This window comes from Sylvia atricapilla, chromosome 2 (genome assembly GCF_009819655.1).
Source record: "Sylvia atricapilla isolate bSylAtr1 chromosome 2, bSylAtr1.pri, whole genome shotgun sequence".
Lineage (NCBI taxonomy): Eukaryota > Metazoa > Chordata > Aves > Passeriformes > Sylviidae > Sylvia > Sylvia atricapilla.
The window spans coordinates 9,789,353-9,804,995 of record NC_089141.1 but is presented as its reverse complement, the minus strand read 5'-3'; the positions used below and the strand labels follow the sequence as shown (position 1 = coordinate 9,804,995).

The 15,643-nt window shown below is 52.0% G+C and overlaps 1 protein-coding gene across 2 annotated transcripts; it reads left to right on the top strand.

Annotated features, from left to right (window-relative positions):
• The first annotated feature begins 2,252 nt into the window (after positions 1 to 2,252).
• On the top strand, positions 2,253 to 15,411 carry P2RY2 (purinergic receptor P2Y2). 2 transcript variants are annotated; one of them, XM_066340798.1, is made up of 3 exons: positions 2,253 to 2,365; positions 2,418 to 2,434; positions 12,277 to 15,411. In XM_066340798.1, the coding sequence occupies exon 3, from the start codon at positions 12,281 to 12,283 to the stop codon at positions 13,355 to 13,357; it is 1,077 nt and encodes a 358-aa protein (XP_066196895.1). In that variant the 5' UTR covers positions 2,253 to 2,365; positions 2,418 to 2,434; positions 12,277 to 12,280; the 3' UTR covers positions 13,358 to 15,411. The 2 variants fall into 2 exon arrangements, with proteins under 2 accessions (XP_066196895.1, XP_066196894.1); XM_066340797.1 differs by lacking the exons at positions 2,253 to 2,365; positions 2,418 to 2,434 and adding an exon at positions 7,516 to 7,625.
• The last annotated feature ends 232 nt before the right edge of the window (positions 15,412 to 15,643 follow it).

Genomic DNA, 15,643 nt, shown 5'->3' with positions numbered 1-15,643 from the left:
GGATTTAAAACATCTGCCTCTTCCTCGGGCTTGTTTGAGCTGCTGTGGAGCTGGGAAATGGAGATTTGGGGTGAAGGAGGCTCTGTTTTTGGGTCTCCTGGGTGACAGGTGACCTGCCTGAAGGACAGAAATGAGTAAGGTGGGTTAGGTTTGATCCCTTCCTTCCATCTCCCTCACACCCCAAAAAAAGCGGATAAAAGTGAGAAAAAGCAAAGGAAAGGTTTTTCATTGCAGCGGGTAGTGAAGCTGGGAAGCTCCTGCTTGCTGGAAGCTGTTGAGACTTCAACCAGGCTCAGAAAAGGTCTGGTGGGAAGAGGACTCTCCAGGGGACCACTTTCTTGCTCCAAAGGAGCTTTTAGAAAAACATCTCCTCTGGCCTGCTGAAGCATCCAGCACCAAGCCTCCAAGCAGACCTCTCAGCTGCCCTGGCAATAACGAATCACCCCTGGAGACAAGGAAGGCGCCTTCCTCTTGGTTCTGAGTTGTTTTGTTTTATCTCACAGAGGACAAGCTGCGGGTGTTCAGACCTTGGAGGACCAGAATGGGGGAGACGGCGCCAGGCGAGGGCTGCTGAGCAGCAGCCATCACCCCACAGTTCAGGCAAGGACAGCAACAACTCCCTGGACATCATCCACAAGTCCATCCATCACCTCTGGACATCATCCCTCCTTGGGAGGGCCAAGGATTTGCAGGATGAAACCAAGGTGCTGCGGTTGGATGAACGCAGCCTTTGCACAAGAAGTGTCTCCAAATCCAGGAGAGATGGGCTGAACTGAGCACCCAGGGCACTGCTGGGCAGCTTCACCCAGCTAAGCCTCACTCAGCAGCTCTGCCCAGGCATCTCCCTCCCTCTGGGCAAGCAGCAAGCCTGTCCTTCCTCCCTTATCAGCCCCAAATAGCTGTGATGTGATGTATTGTTTTCCCTCCTTAAACAAATTACATCAGAAGAAGGAAACAGGAATATTTTTCTTGCTCTTTTCTGGCATGGAGGTCCATGAGCAAGATCTCTGCAGCACTGTGTGCGTGCCAGGAGTTCTTATCCTCTTAATGCCTCCTTAGCCAGCTGCCACCCTGCTGCTGAATAATAGATGCCATTGGTGTTCTTCCCCTCCTCCATCAGGGGCTTCGTGGTCCCCCCCAGCCATAGCCAGGGGGCCCGAGGACCCCGACATGAAATCAGAGGCAGATGGGGAAGGAGGAGCTGGCTTTCACCCAGGGACACAGATGGGGAATGATCAGGGGAGCACCAGGGCTCGCTCCGCGCTCGCAGCAGTGGAAAACAACTGGGCCACCTGCACAGGATCCCCTGGGGCTGCTCCTGTGCAGGAACCCTTCAGCCCCCCAAAATCTGAAGGTTTTTAACCCAGGTGAATGAGCCCCAATGGGAAGGTTGGGTTGAACCTGGCCTCTGCTTCCCTTGGACAGCAGCCACCTGCAGGAGAGGGCAGGCTGTGAAGGTAGTGGTGGCCCTCCACAGCTCCCTGCAGCTTCCTGGGAGGCTGTGTCATGCCAGGGCTCTGTGGGGACAGTAGTTCACAGACGCAGCAAGAAGCAAACCTGGAGCACACCTTCTGCCGTGTCCTCCTGGCTCCAGCAATGATGAAAAGTCCCAACATCGCAGTCCTGCCATCAGTCCCGGCCCTAGCACCCGTGGAAGTGAGTCTGGTCTCAGTCCCAGCTCCAATCTCATCCATGGTCCCGTTGCCGGGACAGAGAAGTGGGAGGGCTCCTGTCCTTGTCCTAACTCCGGCCCCGGCCCCAGTCCCATCCCGGCGGGAGGATTTGGGGAGCAATCATCTGCCTTTAGTGTCAGCCCTAATTCTGATGCCATCCATGCTGCCAATTCTGGAGGATGGAGGGGGTCACCTGTCCCAACCCTCATCCCGGTCCCATTCCCGGGGAAGAAGGGGAGAGCGGTCGGTCCGGTCCCGGTCCCGGACCCCGATCCTATCCTTACTCCCACCTCCGGCGGAGGGAGCGCGGGGGTCCTGCCCTAGCCCCGATCCCGATCCCATCCATAGTGCCATCCCGGACGGGGAAGGAGAGGGGCGGCCGAACTCCTGTCCGGACCGCAGCGCAGACGCCGGGCACGCTCCCATCCCGGGAGGAGAATCCCGTCCCGCTCCCGGGGGAAGGGGCGGTGCCGGCGGCGGGCGGGGCGGTTCTGGGCCGGCTCCTGCCCCGTCCCGAGCGCGTTCCCGGCGCCGGGAGGGCCCCGGCCCGCCCCGGATCGCTCACACGCGGCCGCGGCACCGGGAGCGGCGGCACCGCGGCGGGGGAAGGAAGGACCAAAGGCGGGCATGGCGTGGCCTCCGCCGCCCTCCTGAGCGGAGCCATCGGCGCTGAACCCCCGGCACCGAGCCCCGGCACCGAGCCCCGGCACCGAGCCCCGGCACCGAGCCCCCGGCACCGAGCCCCGGCTCGGCATCGGCCGGTGAGCGGGCGGGGGACCGGGAGGGGACATGGAGGGGACATGGAGGGACCGGGGAGGGATGTTCTGGGGGGTGCCCAACCTTCCATGTCCTGCCTACGACAGGGAAGGACCGGCGGCGACCTCCAGGGTCGATTGGAAAACTCGTGGGTGGAGTGGGAATGGGGACACGGATGGGTGGAACACGACAGGCGCGGGGGTGAAAGGGACACAGACACAGGAATTGGGGACACACACACGCGTGGGGCACACGCACGCCGCCGCGTGTGCACATAACCATGGACACGGACGCACAGCTGCACATACGGTGGTGGCACTTGTTGCTGTCTGGGTGACAGGGGTGACACAGGGTCCCGGTGCACCCAAAGCGGGGCACTGCATGCACAGAGCCAAACCTGACTCTCCTGCTCTCCTCCCCTCAACCCCACATACTGCCCCTACTGCCACTAAAACTGCCTCAAAGTGTCCCAGGACAGGGCAGTGGGAGCAGCAGCCGGCAGGGAGTCGCTGGCATGGGCGGGTGCTGGCACAAATGGTTCAAACTGGGCACTCAGGGAAGCCTCCTGCTCCTTTTGCTCCTCTTCACCTGAACTATTGGATTTTTAAATGCATTAATTCACAGTAATATCTTTGCTGCTCAGTTTCTCCCTTCCCTGGGGAATTCACTGGCTGTTTACCCGTGATTTTCCGTACACAGCTCTGGTTAAACCATGGAGCTGGCTCCCTGCTTTGCTCCGCGTGTTTTTCCACCTCTTTGCGTACTGGGATCCCCGTGTAATTTCTTTGGGAGCATTTTAATTTCCATTGCAGTGAGCGATACTCTGATTTCAAACCACTTGACTCCTTCTAGCAACTCCTAACCTCCAAAACGCCCTTCTTCCCAGAGCTGGGCACTGGCTGACATCACTGCAGGAACAACTTCAGGGGCAAAACATCTTATTTCTCTTTTTGTTCCAGTTTTCTTATCAGTTTATTGCAAAAGCCATTTGGCAACCCGCTGTCTTCCTGTACACGAGGTGAGGAGCAGCAGACACAGCTCTGGAGGGCCACCAGCATTGGGTGGCCTTAGCTCGTGGTCACTGCTGCCAAAATTGGGCCAGTCATTCCCACCAAATTCCTCTTGCTTTCCCTCAAGCAAAGGGTGGCTGATGGGTTAAGGGGCTCCAGTGCAGAGGGAGAGACCCCAAAATGCCCTGAGCCCCAAAGCGCAGCCACATCCCGGGGTTTTGTGGGTTATGAAACCCCCAGAAGGATTTCTGACGGTCGGGGCACTGAGTGACTTTATCCTGTCTCTGCCCAGTGCGATTTTTATCTCGGGCTGTTGACACGAAGCCAAGGCCATGAATAGTTCTCTGGCAGTGGAGCGTGCTGCCGGCCACGCTGAGCTCCCTCCTCAGTGTGAGCAGCCCCCACGAAAACCTGAGTGGGAACCTCCCATGAGGCAAAGACCCCGTTGCCTCCACGAGATGCCGCCTGTGGAGCAAGAAATTATCCCCCAGAGTCCACCCACTGCGGGGTTTTCGGGTGGTGCCCTGTAATTGTGTTATCCTGGTCCCGCAGAGTGCTTTTGGTTTTTCCAGGGTGATTGTGATTCCCTTTGGTGTGGGCAGGAGGCCGGGGCATCTCCATGGAAATGTCCTTTCTCCCAGATACGGAGCGTGTAGGGTTACCAGACTGGCCAGAAACTGGTCCCACACTCTTCTCTCTGGCTGTTGCTTCCTCCAGGGAGCATCAAAAGGTCATGGAGGGCAAAACTAAAGTGCAACTCCTGATGGAAACACCACCTTTCTGCCTCCAGGAAGCCTGAGGGATGCAAGTGCTCTGTTTCCCCCATGGAATAAGTTAAACTTGGAGTTTGAGGGCTCAAATAGGATCCACCCCAACCCCACAGGAGGGAAAAAGAGGCAGGGAGCATCACCTTTGCTGAAGCAGGAAGGGGAGTGTTGATGAAAGGATTAAATATTGGCCAGGGTTCCAATATTAGGGTATTGGAATTAAATATTGGCCAGGGTTTGCTTCCAGAAGGATCCATCCGCAGAACTCTGCTGTGCTGGGAATTGAGTCGAGTTCAACTGAATGAAGGTGGCCTTAATTACCAATGTCACTGATGGTTTTAATTCAATTTAATTTTTTAATTCACTTTAAAGCCACAAATTTGGTTAATCCCGATTGATTTCCCATGGTGTTGATCAAGACAGGAGGTTTTGGTACCCCCTGGGAAGCAAATACTGTAAGGGGGATTGATTCAGGGAGGAATTCAGGGAGTTTCTTGGTGGAAACCAGAAATTCCCAGAAGAGGTGATTTCTCTCAAAGCAAAACATTTTATTTGACCTCCAGACAAAGTCATAAAGTTTTATTAAACTCCTTATATCTTTTCTCCAGACTCTCTCTCCCCTTTTTGGCTTGGATCAAGTCAATGAAAAACCCTCTAGGAAACCAAAACACCCCCAGAAAAACATGTTTTGTAGAGAAAACAAATTCAGCTCTGCTGTTTCTCAGCCTGGCGGTAGGAGGGGAAACTGAGGCACATGGCTGCTTCAGTGGAGCAGATCCATTTCTGGAGTGCAGCTGCCCTCCAAAGGTGCTTTCTTGTAGGGACAGAAACACAGATTCTTTGCAAGGTTTAGGTTAAAGTGAGGTGTTCTGGGTATTTTGGGGATGCAGGAAGGGATAGATCATACCCATCAGGGATAAATGCCTGTCAGAGAGATGGATAAAGCCCCTGAAGCTGCTTGGCTCTCCTGGAAGTGAATTTTGGAGGTGTCCTGCCTTGGGATCGCTGGAGAGAAGCACTGAGGATGGTGGAGCTGGGACAGCTGGGAGGTCCTCAGCCCACACTGGTGGCCGGGGCTGGCCTGGAGGAGAAGAGCTCTGAAGGTCACTGTGGCAGAAAGGATCCAAAGAGAAAGGGCAGATGAAAACCTGGCAGTTTGGGCAGGCTCAGATTTCAGCTGGATCAGGAGCAGACAGGCTCGGGAGCATCTGAACGCGCTGCCTGTTTGCTTTTGGTCACAGAGGGTTTGAACCACAATCCCAGAGCAGTGAAAAACGATTCCAGGTCGTTTGCTTCCCAGAGTCTGGAGTAGCTTCTGATCCTGAGCGAGGATTTTGATGAGTCTACTAAATGCCTCTGAATTGGGGCAGGGAAAACACCCACGTTACTCCGTGTGTCCTTTGGAAGGGAGTCAGGGAGAAAACACAGCGAATGGATCATGGTTTCAACCTCCTGCATAAAACAATGGGAGCTGTCGCAGAACCAAGGGTTCCCTCTGTGAGGTCCTGCTGGTAAATTAATCCACATTAATTATTTGGGAAGGCAAATTAAACCTCATCAGCCTCCTGTGGAAACGTATCCATCACAGCCGTGATTTGGTTGCACTTTGTTGTCTTCGGTAACTTTGCTGCTGCCTGGCAAATTCCCGAGCACGAAACACTGCTGGGATGGCACTGGGAATGCTGAAAAATGGAGCAGAAATCAGGAGTTAAGGCCTTGACTTGGCAATTCAGTGCCCGTCCCGTGGTGTCCCTATGGAGTGCTGCCCATTCCCGCAGCTGCCCATGACCTTCTCCAGTGACAGCCCCCTCCTTTCCGGTATTGGCTGATCTCAATATCCCTGGTGGATACAGTTACAGGAGCATTTTGGGATGCTGACTTCAGGTGCACATGCCTGTGGCTGCTTTATTTGAGGGCAGGCTCCTTTCTATCAGCGATTGATGGAGAGACAGAAGGACTGATTCCTGATCAGAATTCGATTTTACTCAGGTTTTCCTAGTCTTATATACCATTTCAGTGAGGTTAATAATTTCTACTACAATAATTAGGTTAGAAGATCATACAAGCAACTCACGCATTTTACAACATCTTTATCGTAGGGGGTTGATTGAATCTTTTCCCTTAAACAGGTTTTAATCCCATCTTCTCATAAGCTCAAAGTTCTGTTTGACCTTGCCACGGCATCCTAGTCACCAGACTAGTTATGCTAATTAAGTCTGTCTTACTCTCAGACTTTTGTACTCCCACATCTCCCTCTTCTGTATTAACCAAAAACACTCCTTTAACAGCCTTATCGATCAGTCTCTGCACACATTGAAGCAAGGTATCATAACTAACATAATTACTATTAAAATCATAACATGCATGCCTATTCTAAGAAAATCCTTTAGCCAAGGTGTCAAACCCCAGCCACGAAACAACTTATCTAGCCAAGATCCAGATTCTACCTTTAGTTTAAACACACTATCCTTCAGCAGCTGAATGCTTTTATGGATAGATTCTGAGTGATCAGAAAGATTCATAAATAAGCATAGCATCTGATTCAGTCCCATGATTTTTTGCTTGTTTGTTTTGATCTATGTTGTGGAAAGAAAAAGATTCCTTTTAGTGTATTTTCTTTTTAAAAGATCAGTCAAATATAAGGCACTCACTTTAATTGTTTTGTCTGCATTCCAGTTTGCAAACATGGCTATTTTTGGATTTCCTCAATACCTGCCTTCTGAGAGTAGGGAGGTGAGGACTATCCTTTTCTTGTGTCCTGCTATAATTAAAATTTCAGTGGCTGTTTACCTGAATTACACCAAAAGGACTCTGTAATATCTCTAGTTTTCACACCCTTTATACTGACACAAAACTCAAAGTTCACAGTTTCCTAGACAGGACAAAAGAACATCAGCTGCAGTCCAGGTGGGGTTCCTCCTCTTCCTCCTCTCCTGTGGACTCGGTGGCTGCTGGTAGCGGTTCTCGGAAAGGCTTCACCTTCTTTGCAGGAATCCAGCGAGGTCCTGTTGTGTGTTACTGATTGATCTGTCCAACCGGCGCTTCCTGGAGTGGCTGTCTGTAGTTCTGTGATGGTCCAGGTGGTGGGGACCGGGCTGGCTGGAAGCTGAAGGTTGGTTCTGGCAGCTGTGCCTGGGGAGGCTGTGGGACTTGTGTCTTCACACGTCGCCATCCCGTGCTGTGAGATGGGTTTCCCTGCAAAGGCTGGCCATTTCTGTGAAATTCAGAGCGACAGGAATTAGCAAAGTGAGGACTCTTCTGGCAGCTAGGGCATACATTTGGGGTTTTTGCTTTTTGCGCCTTTTTTTGCAGTCTTTTTTAATGTGCCCGGGCTCCCCGCAGCCAAAACAAACCAGCTGCTTTCCGGGCAGTATTTTTAAAGCGGTAAAGGCATCAGCTATACCTTGCCCCACGGCTTGGTAAGTAACTGCTGTTGTGTGCTGCAATGTCCCCAGGCGGTTGCAAGCCTCAGTCATTTGTAGCAATGTGGGCTCTGGTTCTGCGGGCAAAATTTTCAGAAGATATTTGCAATCCTCATTAGCATTTTCAACAGAAAGTTTTAGTAATACAACTTCCCTGGCTTGATCATTATCAATTTGTCTTTCCAGAGTTTGTTTCAGTCTGTCCACAAACTGAATATAGGGTTCTTGTGGAGCTTGCTTAATATTTATGAAGGATTGTTGCGGGGTTTTGGCTTCAGGCACTTTGAGAAATGCATACCTGGCTGCCTCGGTGATTCCCTCCAGGGCTTCCCTCGGTAAGGCAGCCTGGCCATCAGGATCTGTGTGCAGCCCCTCGCCAGCCAATTGGTCAATAGTTAAGGCGGCCAGGGCTTGGGTTGCATGCCCTGCATATGTAAAAATTAAGTTTTCCAGTCTTTTTTTCCATTGTGCCGTGAATATTGCATATTGCGTTGGGGTGAGCAAAAGGTTTGCCAAGAATTTAACATCATGAGGAGTCATCAGGTGGGTAGTGAAGGTTGCTCTTAGTAAATTACTGAAGTAAGGGGATCCCAAACTGTATTCTGTCGCTGTACGGCACAGTTCCTTGATTTCTGAGTGGCCCAAGGGCTCCCATGGCAGATTCCACCCCCTCGGGCTGAGTTGCACGGGGGCTACAAAGATTTCTGCCGCTGTTTCAAAGTCTCTGTCCTTAAGGGCTTTCTTTTTTATCCGTGACCAATTGTTATGCATATTTGGAGGGAACAGGTATGGATCTTTTTCAGGGTCGAAAGACTCTCCGTCGCTACTAGAGTCACTGTCTGCATAATCCATTAACGTTTGGTGGCTCTGGGGTCGCTGGTGGGATAGCGGCAAGGCTACAGGTGGCGTCTGTGCTCTGTCCCTGGCTTTTGTCGGGGAGGGGGTGTGGACAGGAGAGGGAGCGTGGGACCTGGGCCGATCAGTGTTAACCATGGTTGCAGGGACCGTCTCTGCGGTGTCCTCACAGGTTACCTCGCCTCCCCCCTCTTTTTTAATCACGTCCATGACCGCTCTCCAAGCAGGGAGCAGGTGAAGCTCTGGCTCATGGCCAGGCAGTGTAGCCAGGTCGTAGAGTTTTACACCAACCTTGTCCCAGTAGCAGAGAGTAAAAATAGAGGAAGCGGTGGTATCGGGAAATATGCGTGACACCCATCATAGAAGTGACTTAAGGTCTCTCTTAGGGATGGGGGATCCATGCTTGCTTAGGAGGCATAGCATGGTTTCACAGACTTCTCTCTCAGTGGACATTCCCTGTCCCATGTTTTTAGTTCCCCTGGCTCACCTGTCACGTCGCAGCGTACAGGGATTGCGGGCCCAAACACGGTTCTTTCACCGTCACCATCAGTTCCAGGGGCGGCGCCGATTGCCGTCAGATAGCCGGTTCTTTTCCTCCTCACACAGAGCACCAATTATTGGCGATTGATGGAGAGACAGGAAGACTGGTTCATGATCAGAATTCGATTTTACTCAGGTTTTCCAAGTCTTATATACCATTTCAGTGAGGTTAAGAATTTTTACTACAATAATTAGGTTAGAAGATCATACAAGCAACTCACGCATTTTACAACATCTTTATCATAGGGGGTTGATTGAATCTTTTCCCTTAAACAGGTTTTAATCCCATCTTCTCATAAGCTCAAAGTTCTGTTTGACCTTGCCACGGCATCCTAGTCAGCAAACTAGTTATGCTAATTAGGTCTGTCTTACTCTCAGACTTGTGTATTCCCACACTCTCCTCGCCAGACTCCTCTCCTGTGCTGCCTTCATCCACTGGCACTGAGTGTACGTGTTTTCTGGGAAAAACCTCCCATGTCCCATGGGATAAACACATCCAATACCACACTGCAGAGAGAGATGGTCCAGCCACTGCAACCTGCATGTGGGTCAGCAGGGAGGAGACTGTGTGTGGATGGCTGGAGGGCACCCAAAAAACTGTGCCTGATCACCTGCATCCCATGACAGAGAAAAAAACCTCCCACTGTGACCTCAGAAAGGACTGGGAGATGAAGTGATGAGACAGATGCAGGTGATTCTCACCAAAGCATCGTGGTTTGTTTGCTTTTGAGGATCACAGCAGTGTTTATCCCGCTTGGCATCCGCAGGGATTGCTGCTGCTCTCCCCCTCCTCTCATCCCTCCCGGGGGCTCAGGGTGTCACAGTCGGAGCTGGCATTTGTGCCAGCCATGGGCACAGCAAAGGGCAGAGCCAGCTGCCAGCTCTTGTGCCTTCACATGCCTTGGCTGGCCTCTCCAGCTCGCTCCCTGCGGATGCAGGAGGGCTGCAGTGAGGGGGTGGACTGCAGCCACAGGCCCGGCACACACAGCAGGTTTTGTCCTAGGGATTCTGGGCAAAACTCGGGTAGAAAAAGGAAAAAGAAAGGCTTTTGCATTCCCATAAGGAAAAGGAGAGAGAGCACGACAGTGAGGACAAGGCTCCATTCAAACCAAGCATCAGACACTATTTGCTCCTTGTCCTGAAGATGGAGATGAGGAACTTGGCATATCGCTGCCTTACGGATGGATTATGGTTTGATTTTCTCACTGGGGTCTCAGGAGCCTGTGGGAAGATGAGCTGGAATTCAGGGCGATCTCCCCCCACCATCAGTGCTGGGTTATGTGCAGGGAAGGGAGAGAATGCAGATGGAGAAATCCCATGCCAGGCTGAGGCCTCTGGAACTCTGTAACCCTTCTCTGTGCCTTTTAGGGCATCTTGTGTGGCTTCCCTCAGCCACGGTGGCCTCTCCGACCCGTCTCATCAGCTGCCAGGTCTGTGGGCCACCTCTCTCTGCTTGGCCACAGATCTGCAGAGCTCAGAGGGACGGAAGAAACTGCGGAGAACAGCAGCTGGAAAATGTTTTCCCATCTGCCAGAGCTCCGTTAACCCTCTCCATCCACAGCCACAGTGCTGGGGACTCAGGGGAAGCAGGATGGGAGCAAAGCTGAACTGAGTGCAGGAAAAGCAAAACCCCGAGGCCAGGACAGTGCTGGCTCCTGATTTTCATCAAAGAGTGGTTCTCAAAATGATATTGGGGCTTTTGCAGATTAGTTGGGGTGTGAGTGTGTGTGTGTGGTTTCCACTCCTGTCCTTTGGAAGTGTGAGCCTCAGCCAGCACTGTTCCTGCTCTGCTCCAGAGGGAAAGCAGCAGGATGGGGGAAAACATCCTCAGAGATGGTGTCAGTGCATGGTTGTTTGATCCAGGAGCAAGGACTGGAGCAAGGACTGGAGTTATCCCCTTCTGATAGGCTGGAATCATCATTTCATCCCTTCTCCCTCAGCAATCAGTTGATTTTTTTAAAAAGGTGCTTTGGTGAGAGATCATCCAGGCTGGCAGCTTCAAGGAGCCTGTCATTGCCTCCTTCCCTACAGGATCTGAGTTGGAGGTAGGGGCAGGATAGCTCTGGATCTGGTGCTTATTTTGCATAAAGGGCATGGCCACACTGTCCCTCGGCATGGTGGCAGCAGGTTAGAGCTGAGCCCTTTACCTGAAAAGGCTGGGATTGCTCTTTTCCACCTAACATCCTGGTGAGGTTTGGGTCAGGGTCCATCCTGCACACTCATTCCAAGGGCACCTTTCCTCAGACCTTTTCTGCTGCAGGAGCTCTTGGTCCCTGAGCTCCTGGGCTGGATTCGTCCCACATTTCCACAGGCTTCCCGTAAGGCAGGGAACAGGGACATCAACCCGGCTTCTCTTACGGGAAGGGAGGAAATGCATTTGAATTTGATTCCTGACCCATGGGCTCTCTCGGAGATCGTGTGTCAGCAGAGCCCAGGGCACAAAAGGGCCCTTGTCCCTTCTCACAGACAGGCCAGGCTCTGTGTCTGCAGAGACCCTTTCAAGGCCATTTTTCTCCTCCCAGATAATCAGCCCCGTGCAGAAACCAGCTCTGCACAGGCAGGGCTCAAGGCCAGGGAGCAGGGCTGTGACCTGGCCACCATCAGCCCAACACTAAACCCATTAAAGACCCTCATCCTCATCAGCAGCCAAACCAGGCAGAGCCCCTGTGGTGGGGACCATGCTCTTTTTGGCAAGGTTTGATTACAGGGCCTCTGGGTGTGGCGAGGTTTGCCCTCCCAGAAGAAGCTGAAGACCTCTGCAATGGGTGCCAGTCACGAGGATTACTTGCTGAAATTCCACTTTCTAATCCTTTCTTTCAAAAGTTTCCAGCTGCTGGAATTTAGCAGGACCCATTCTTAGTGGTGCTCAGCTGAGTCACTTCTCATGGCTGGTTAAACACAGAATGGAGCATCTTTCCTGTTCTGTGATGCAGGAGACCAAATTTCTGTGTGAACCTGGTGGGAAGGGCGGTTTGGGACATTGAACTGGGCTGCACAAGGTCTGGGGTGGGCTCCCACATGTGGCCTGGGCTTTGTTGGTGACTTTAAAGCAGCTCAGTTCTTCCTCTGTGCTCCAGATGCAGAATGAAGTTAAACAAAACTCATCTCATCCACCTGATCATAATTTCTCCGTGCCAAGGAATAGCCAGTTGTGTCACCAAAACCATGAGGCCATGGTGTCTGTGGTCAGTGATGTGCTGCCCTCTTGAGCCTTTGTCTCCATGTCCTTACAGCCTCTTTGCTTTCCCCCCAGGGTGATGGAGAACCTCACAACTCCTCCAGCCTGGACCAGGATCATCAACAGCTCCTTGGACCCAGATGGCACAGATGACAACCCTTACAAGTGCGTCTTTGATGAGGACTTCAAATACATCCTGCTGCCCGTCTCCTACGGCATCGTGTGTGTGGTGGGGCTCTTCCTCAACCTGCTGGCTCTCTACGCCTTCATCTTCAGGATCAAGACCTGGAACGCCTCCACCACCTACATGTTCAACCTGGCCATATCCGACACGCTCTACGTGGTCTCCCTGCCCCTGCTGGTGTACTACTATGCCATGGGGGACAACTGGCCCTTCAGCGTGGGGCTGTGCAAGATCGTCCGCTTCCTGTTCTACACCAACCTCTACTGCAGCATCCTCTTCCTGCTCTGCATCAGCATCCACCGTTTCCTGGGCATCTGCTTCCCACTGAAGTCGCTGCAGTGGGGCCACGTGCGCCACGCGCGCCGCGTGTCGGTGGCCGTGTGGGCAGTGACCGTGGCGTGCCAGTCCCCCGTGCTCTTCTTCGTCACCACCAGCGTCAAGGGCGACACCATCACCTGCCACGACACCTCCAGCAGGGACCTCTTCGGCCAGTTCGTCGTTTACAGCTCGGTGATGCTGGTGCTGCTCTTCTGCATCCCTTTCCTCATCATCATCATCTGCTACTGCCTGATGGCGCGGCGGCTGCTCCAGCCCACCCGCGGCATCTCCCGCCTGTCCCGCTCCAAAAAGAAGTCGGTGAAGATGATCATCATTGTCTTGGTGGTCTTCATTGTTTGTTTTCTTCCCTTCCACGTCACTCGTACCTTGTACTACTCCTTCCGGAGCTGGGACCTGAGCTGCCAGACCCTCAATGCCATCAATTTGGCCTACAAGGTGACTCGTCCCCTCGCCAGCACCAACAGCTGCTTGGATCCCATTTTGTATTTCTTAGCAGGGCAACGATTTATGAAGTTTGCTGGCCACAAAATGCCAAAGAATCCTCAGAACGAGGTGGCGCTGGGCATCGTGCCCAACAGTCACCTGGGAACCAGCACTGATACGGACACGCTCTCCAAGGATCTGAAATCCTAGCTCTGCTCAGCAGCAGAAGTGTTTATCCTGGGTGTGAAGGGGGCACAGGATGCTCTGGGGCCCAAGGCTTTGTGGTGCCTGGGCTTGCACCTGCTGCAGCATGATCTGTGTCAAATGTTTTTTGTTTTTTGCAGTATATTTTTCAGGAAGGTGCATCTGTGGTTGCACATGTGAACCTTGATGTGTGGCTCTGCATCTCAGCCTGCCCCTCTGATCAACGCTGAGCTGACCAAGTCTGGGGAAAAAATCGTGCCCTGAGTGCCTTGAATCATTTTCCAAAGCAAAAACGCCATGTGTGAAAGGTCTTCCTAAAGAATTCTGCCTGCAGATTGCCTGGCACAGGGGGAGCTGGAGTTCCTCTTTGCCTTGGCAAGGCAGGAAAGGCTTTGGGTGGATCAGGAGAGTCAGCTGCAGTTCTGCTGAGCAGCTTGATGCAAATGTCAAGGACAAGTATCATCCAGAGTGGGAGAGGGTCTCTCACAGCTTTGCGTCCCTGAAGAAAAGCTCTCCCAGCTTCAACTACTGGCAGAGTAGGGATGGGATTCCCAGCTCCTGTCCAAGGGCTGGCTTCTCATTAACCAGGGTGCTGATGGACATTCCATCCCACTGGAGTGCACTGGTAGTAGCCCACTGGAGTTTACTGGTACCATTGAGCAGGTCCCCTGTAGGTTCCTCCAGCAGGGTCAACATCTTCCAAAAAACCCATTAGTGCTTCCCAACAGCAGCAGTCACCCTTTAAAAGCTTTTAGGAACCTACAGCTTCCAGCTGCTGGCTTTAATAATCATCTCCAGCTCATTAAAATTTAAGGTGAGCTCTTCATGTCTTGTTTTTAACCCCCTTTCCTGGTGACTCATGTTTCCAGCCCAGCAGCAAAGACCAGTGTGCATCCCCTTGGCTGAGCACTGCCACATCCCCATTGCTGTCCCTCAGAGGTGACAAAATTTGCAAGCACTCAACCCTGGGTTGAGGATCTGCAAGTGATGCTGAGCTTAACCCCATTCTGCCTGGATTTGGAAAAAATGTCCACAAAACATTTCACCAGAAGGTGCTCTGGGTGTTTTTCCCTGTAATTGTTGTGCTGAAGAGCCCAGAGCCCAGGTCCATGGTTTCCCTGCCAGGAAGATTCCTTCCCCCAAAATCTCTTGGGCTGCAGCACTGGACGAGTGATGTTTTGTAAAAGCTCTGTTTCAGAACTGGGCAAACACATTTGATGTTGGCTTAAGCCAAGACCTCGGACCACTCCTTAGTTTCTCCCATCCTTCCTTCTTGTGAAATGGTTTGGTGGAGACAAAGCCACGTCACCGTGTCACCAGTTGTGTTCAGTCACGGGTGACTGGGACCATTCAGGGGTAACTGGGAGGTTCCTGTGGTCACACCTCTAACGGGGGGCTCTTGTCCCAACCCACAATGTCACAAGCACAGGAGGCAAGGACAAACAGGACTTTTGTAGGGTGGTTCATCCCACCCTCGAGTGTGTTTAGGATAGGACTGGGTTAAGACCGGGCTTGCACCTTTATTCCTTTGTTCTTGTGAAGGGAGCTTGGCTTTATGGTGAGGGTCATGGCACAGTCACTGGGGCGAGACAAATAACTGGGAGGAATGAATTCAGCCGGGGCACTGGCCTGGTACAAACGTCACTCCAGGCCTTGCCCTGTCTGCCACACTTGCCAAAAAGCAACGTGGACACGTTACATGCTCTGAATAACTCAACAAAAACATACCTGAAGTTTCCTCCTGAGGAAATCCCACCTCCTTCTGGGCTGGCTTGGAGCCACCACCCTGGGCAGCACTGCCAGTGCCATCAGGGGTGTCCCTGTGTGATGCTCATCCTCAAGTGATCCCACTGGCCAGATGCAGAGTGGTTGGAGAGGTACCAGCTGGAAATCTAGCTCTTGACTTTTTTTGTTGTTTTTTGTTTGTAAAAGCACTAACTTATACTAGAGAGAGAAAAAAAAAAAAAAGGTGAGTTTATGACAGTGACTGAACATTTTTATTTTTGTAACATGCAAACACCTCAGATTTCTGATAGTAAATGAGTTTGTTTCTACTACAAGTACTTCTCTGCTGTCTCCTCTGGTATATACAAAGATGGGTATTGGGGGTAGAAATTGGGTTGTTGAATGCCGTGGAAATATTTTAAGCTCCAGGTACAGATGTCCGCTCCTTTGTGAATCTTGATCTCCATTTAATTCAATGAATTCAATCTCTACTCTTGATTCAAGATTTTCATGGGACTGGTGCCAGCAGTTCTAACAAAACCCAAGTGCAGGGACAGCTCTGTGGCA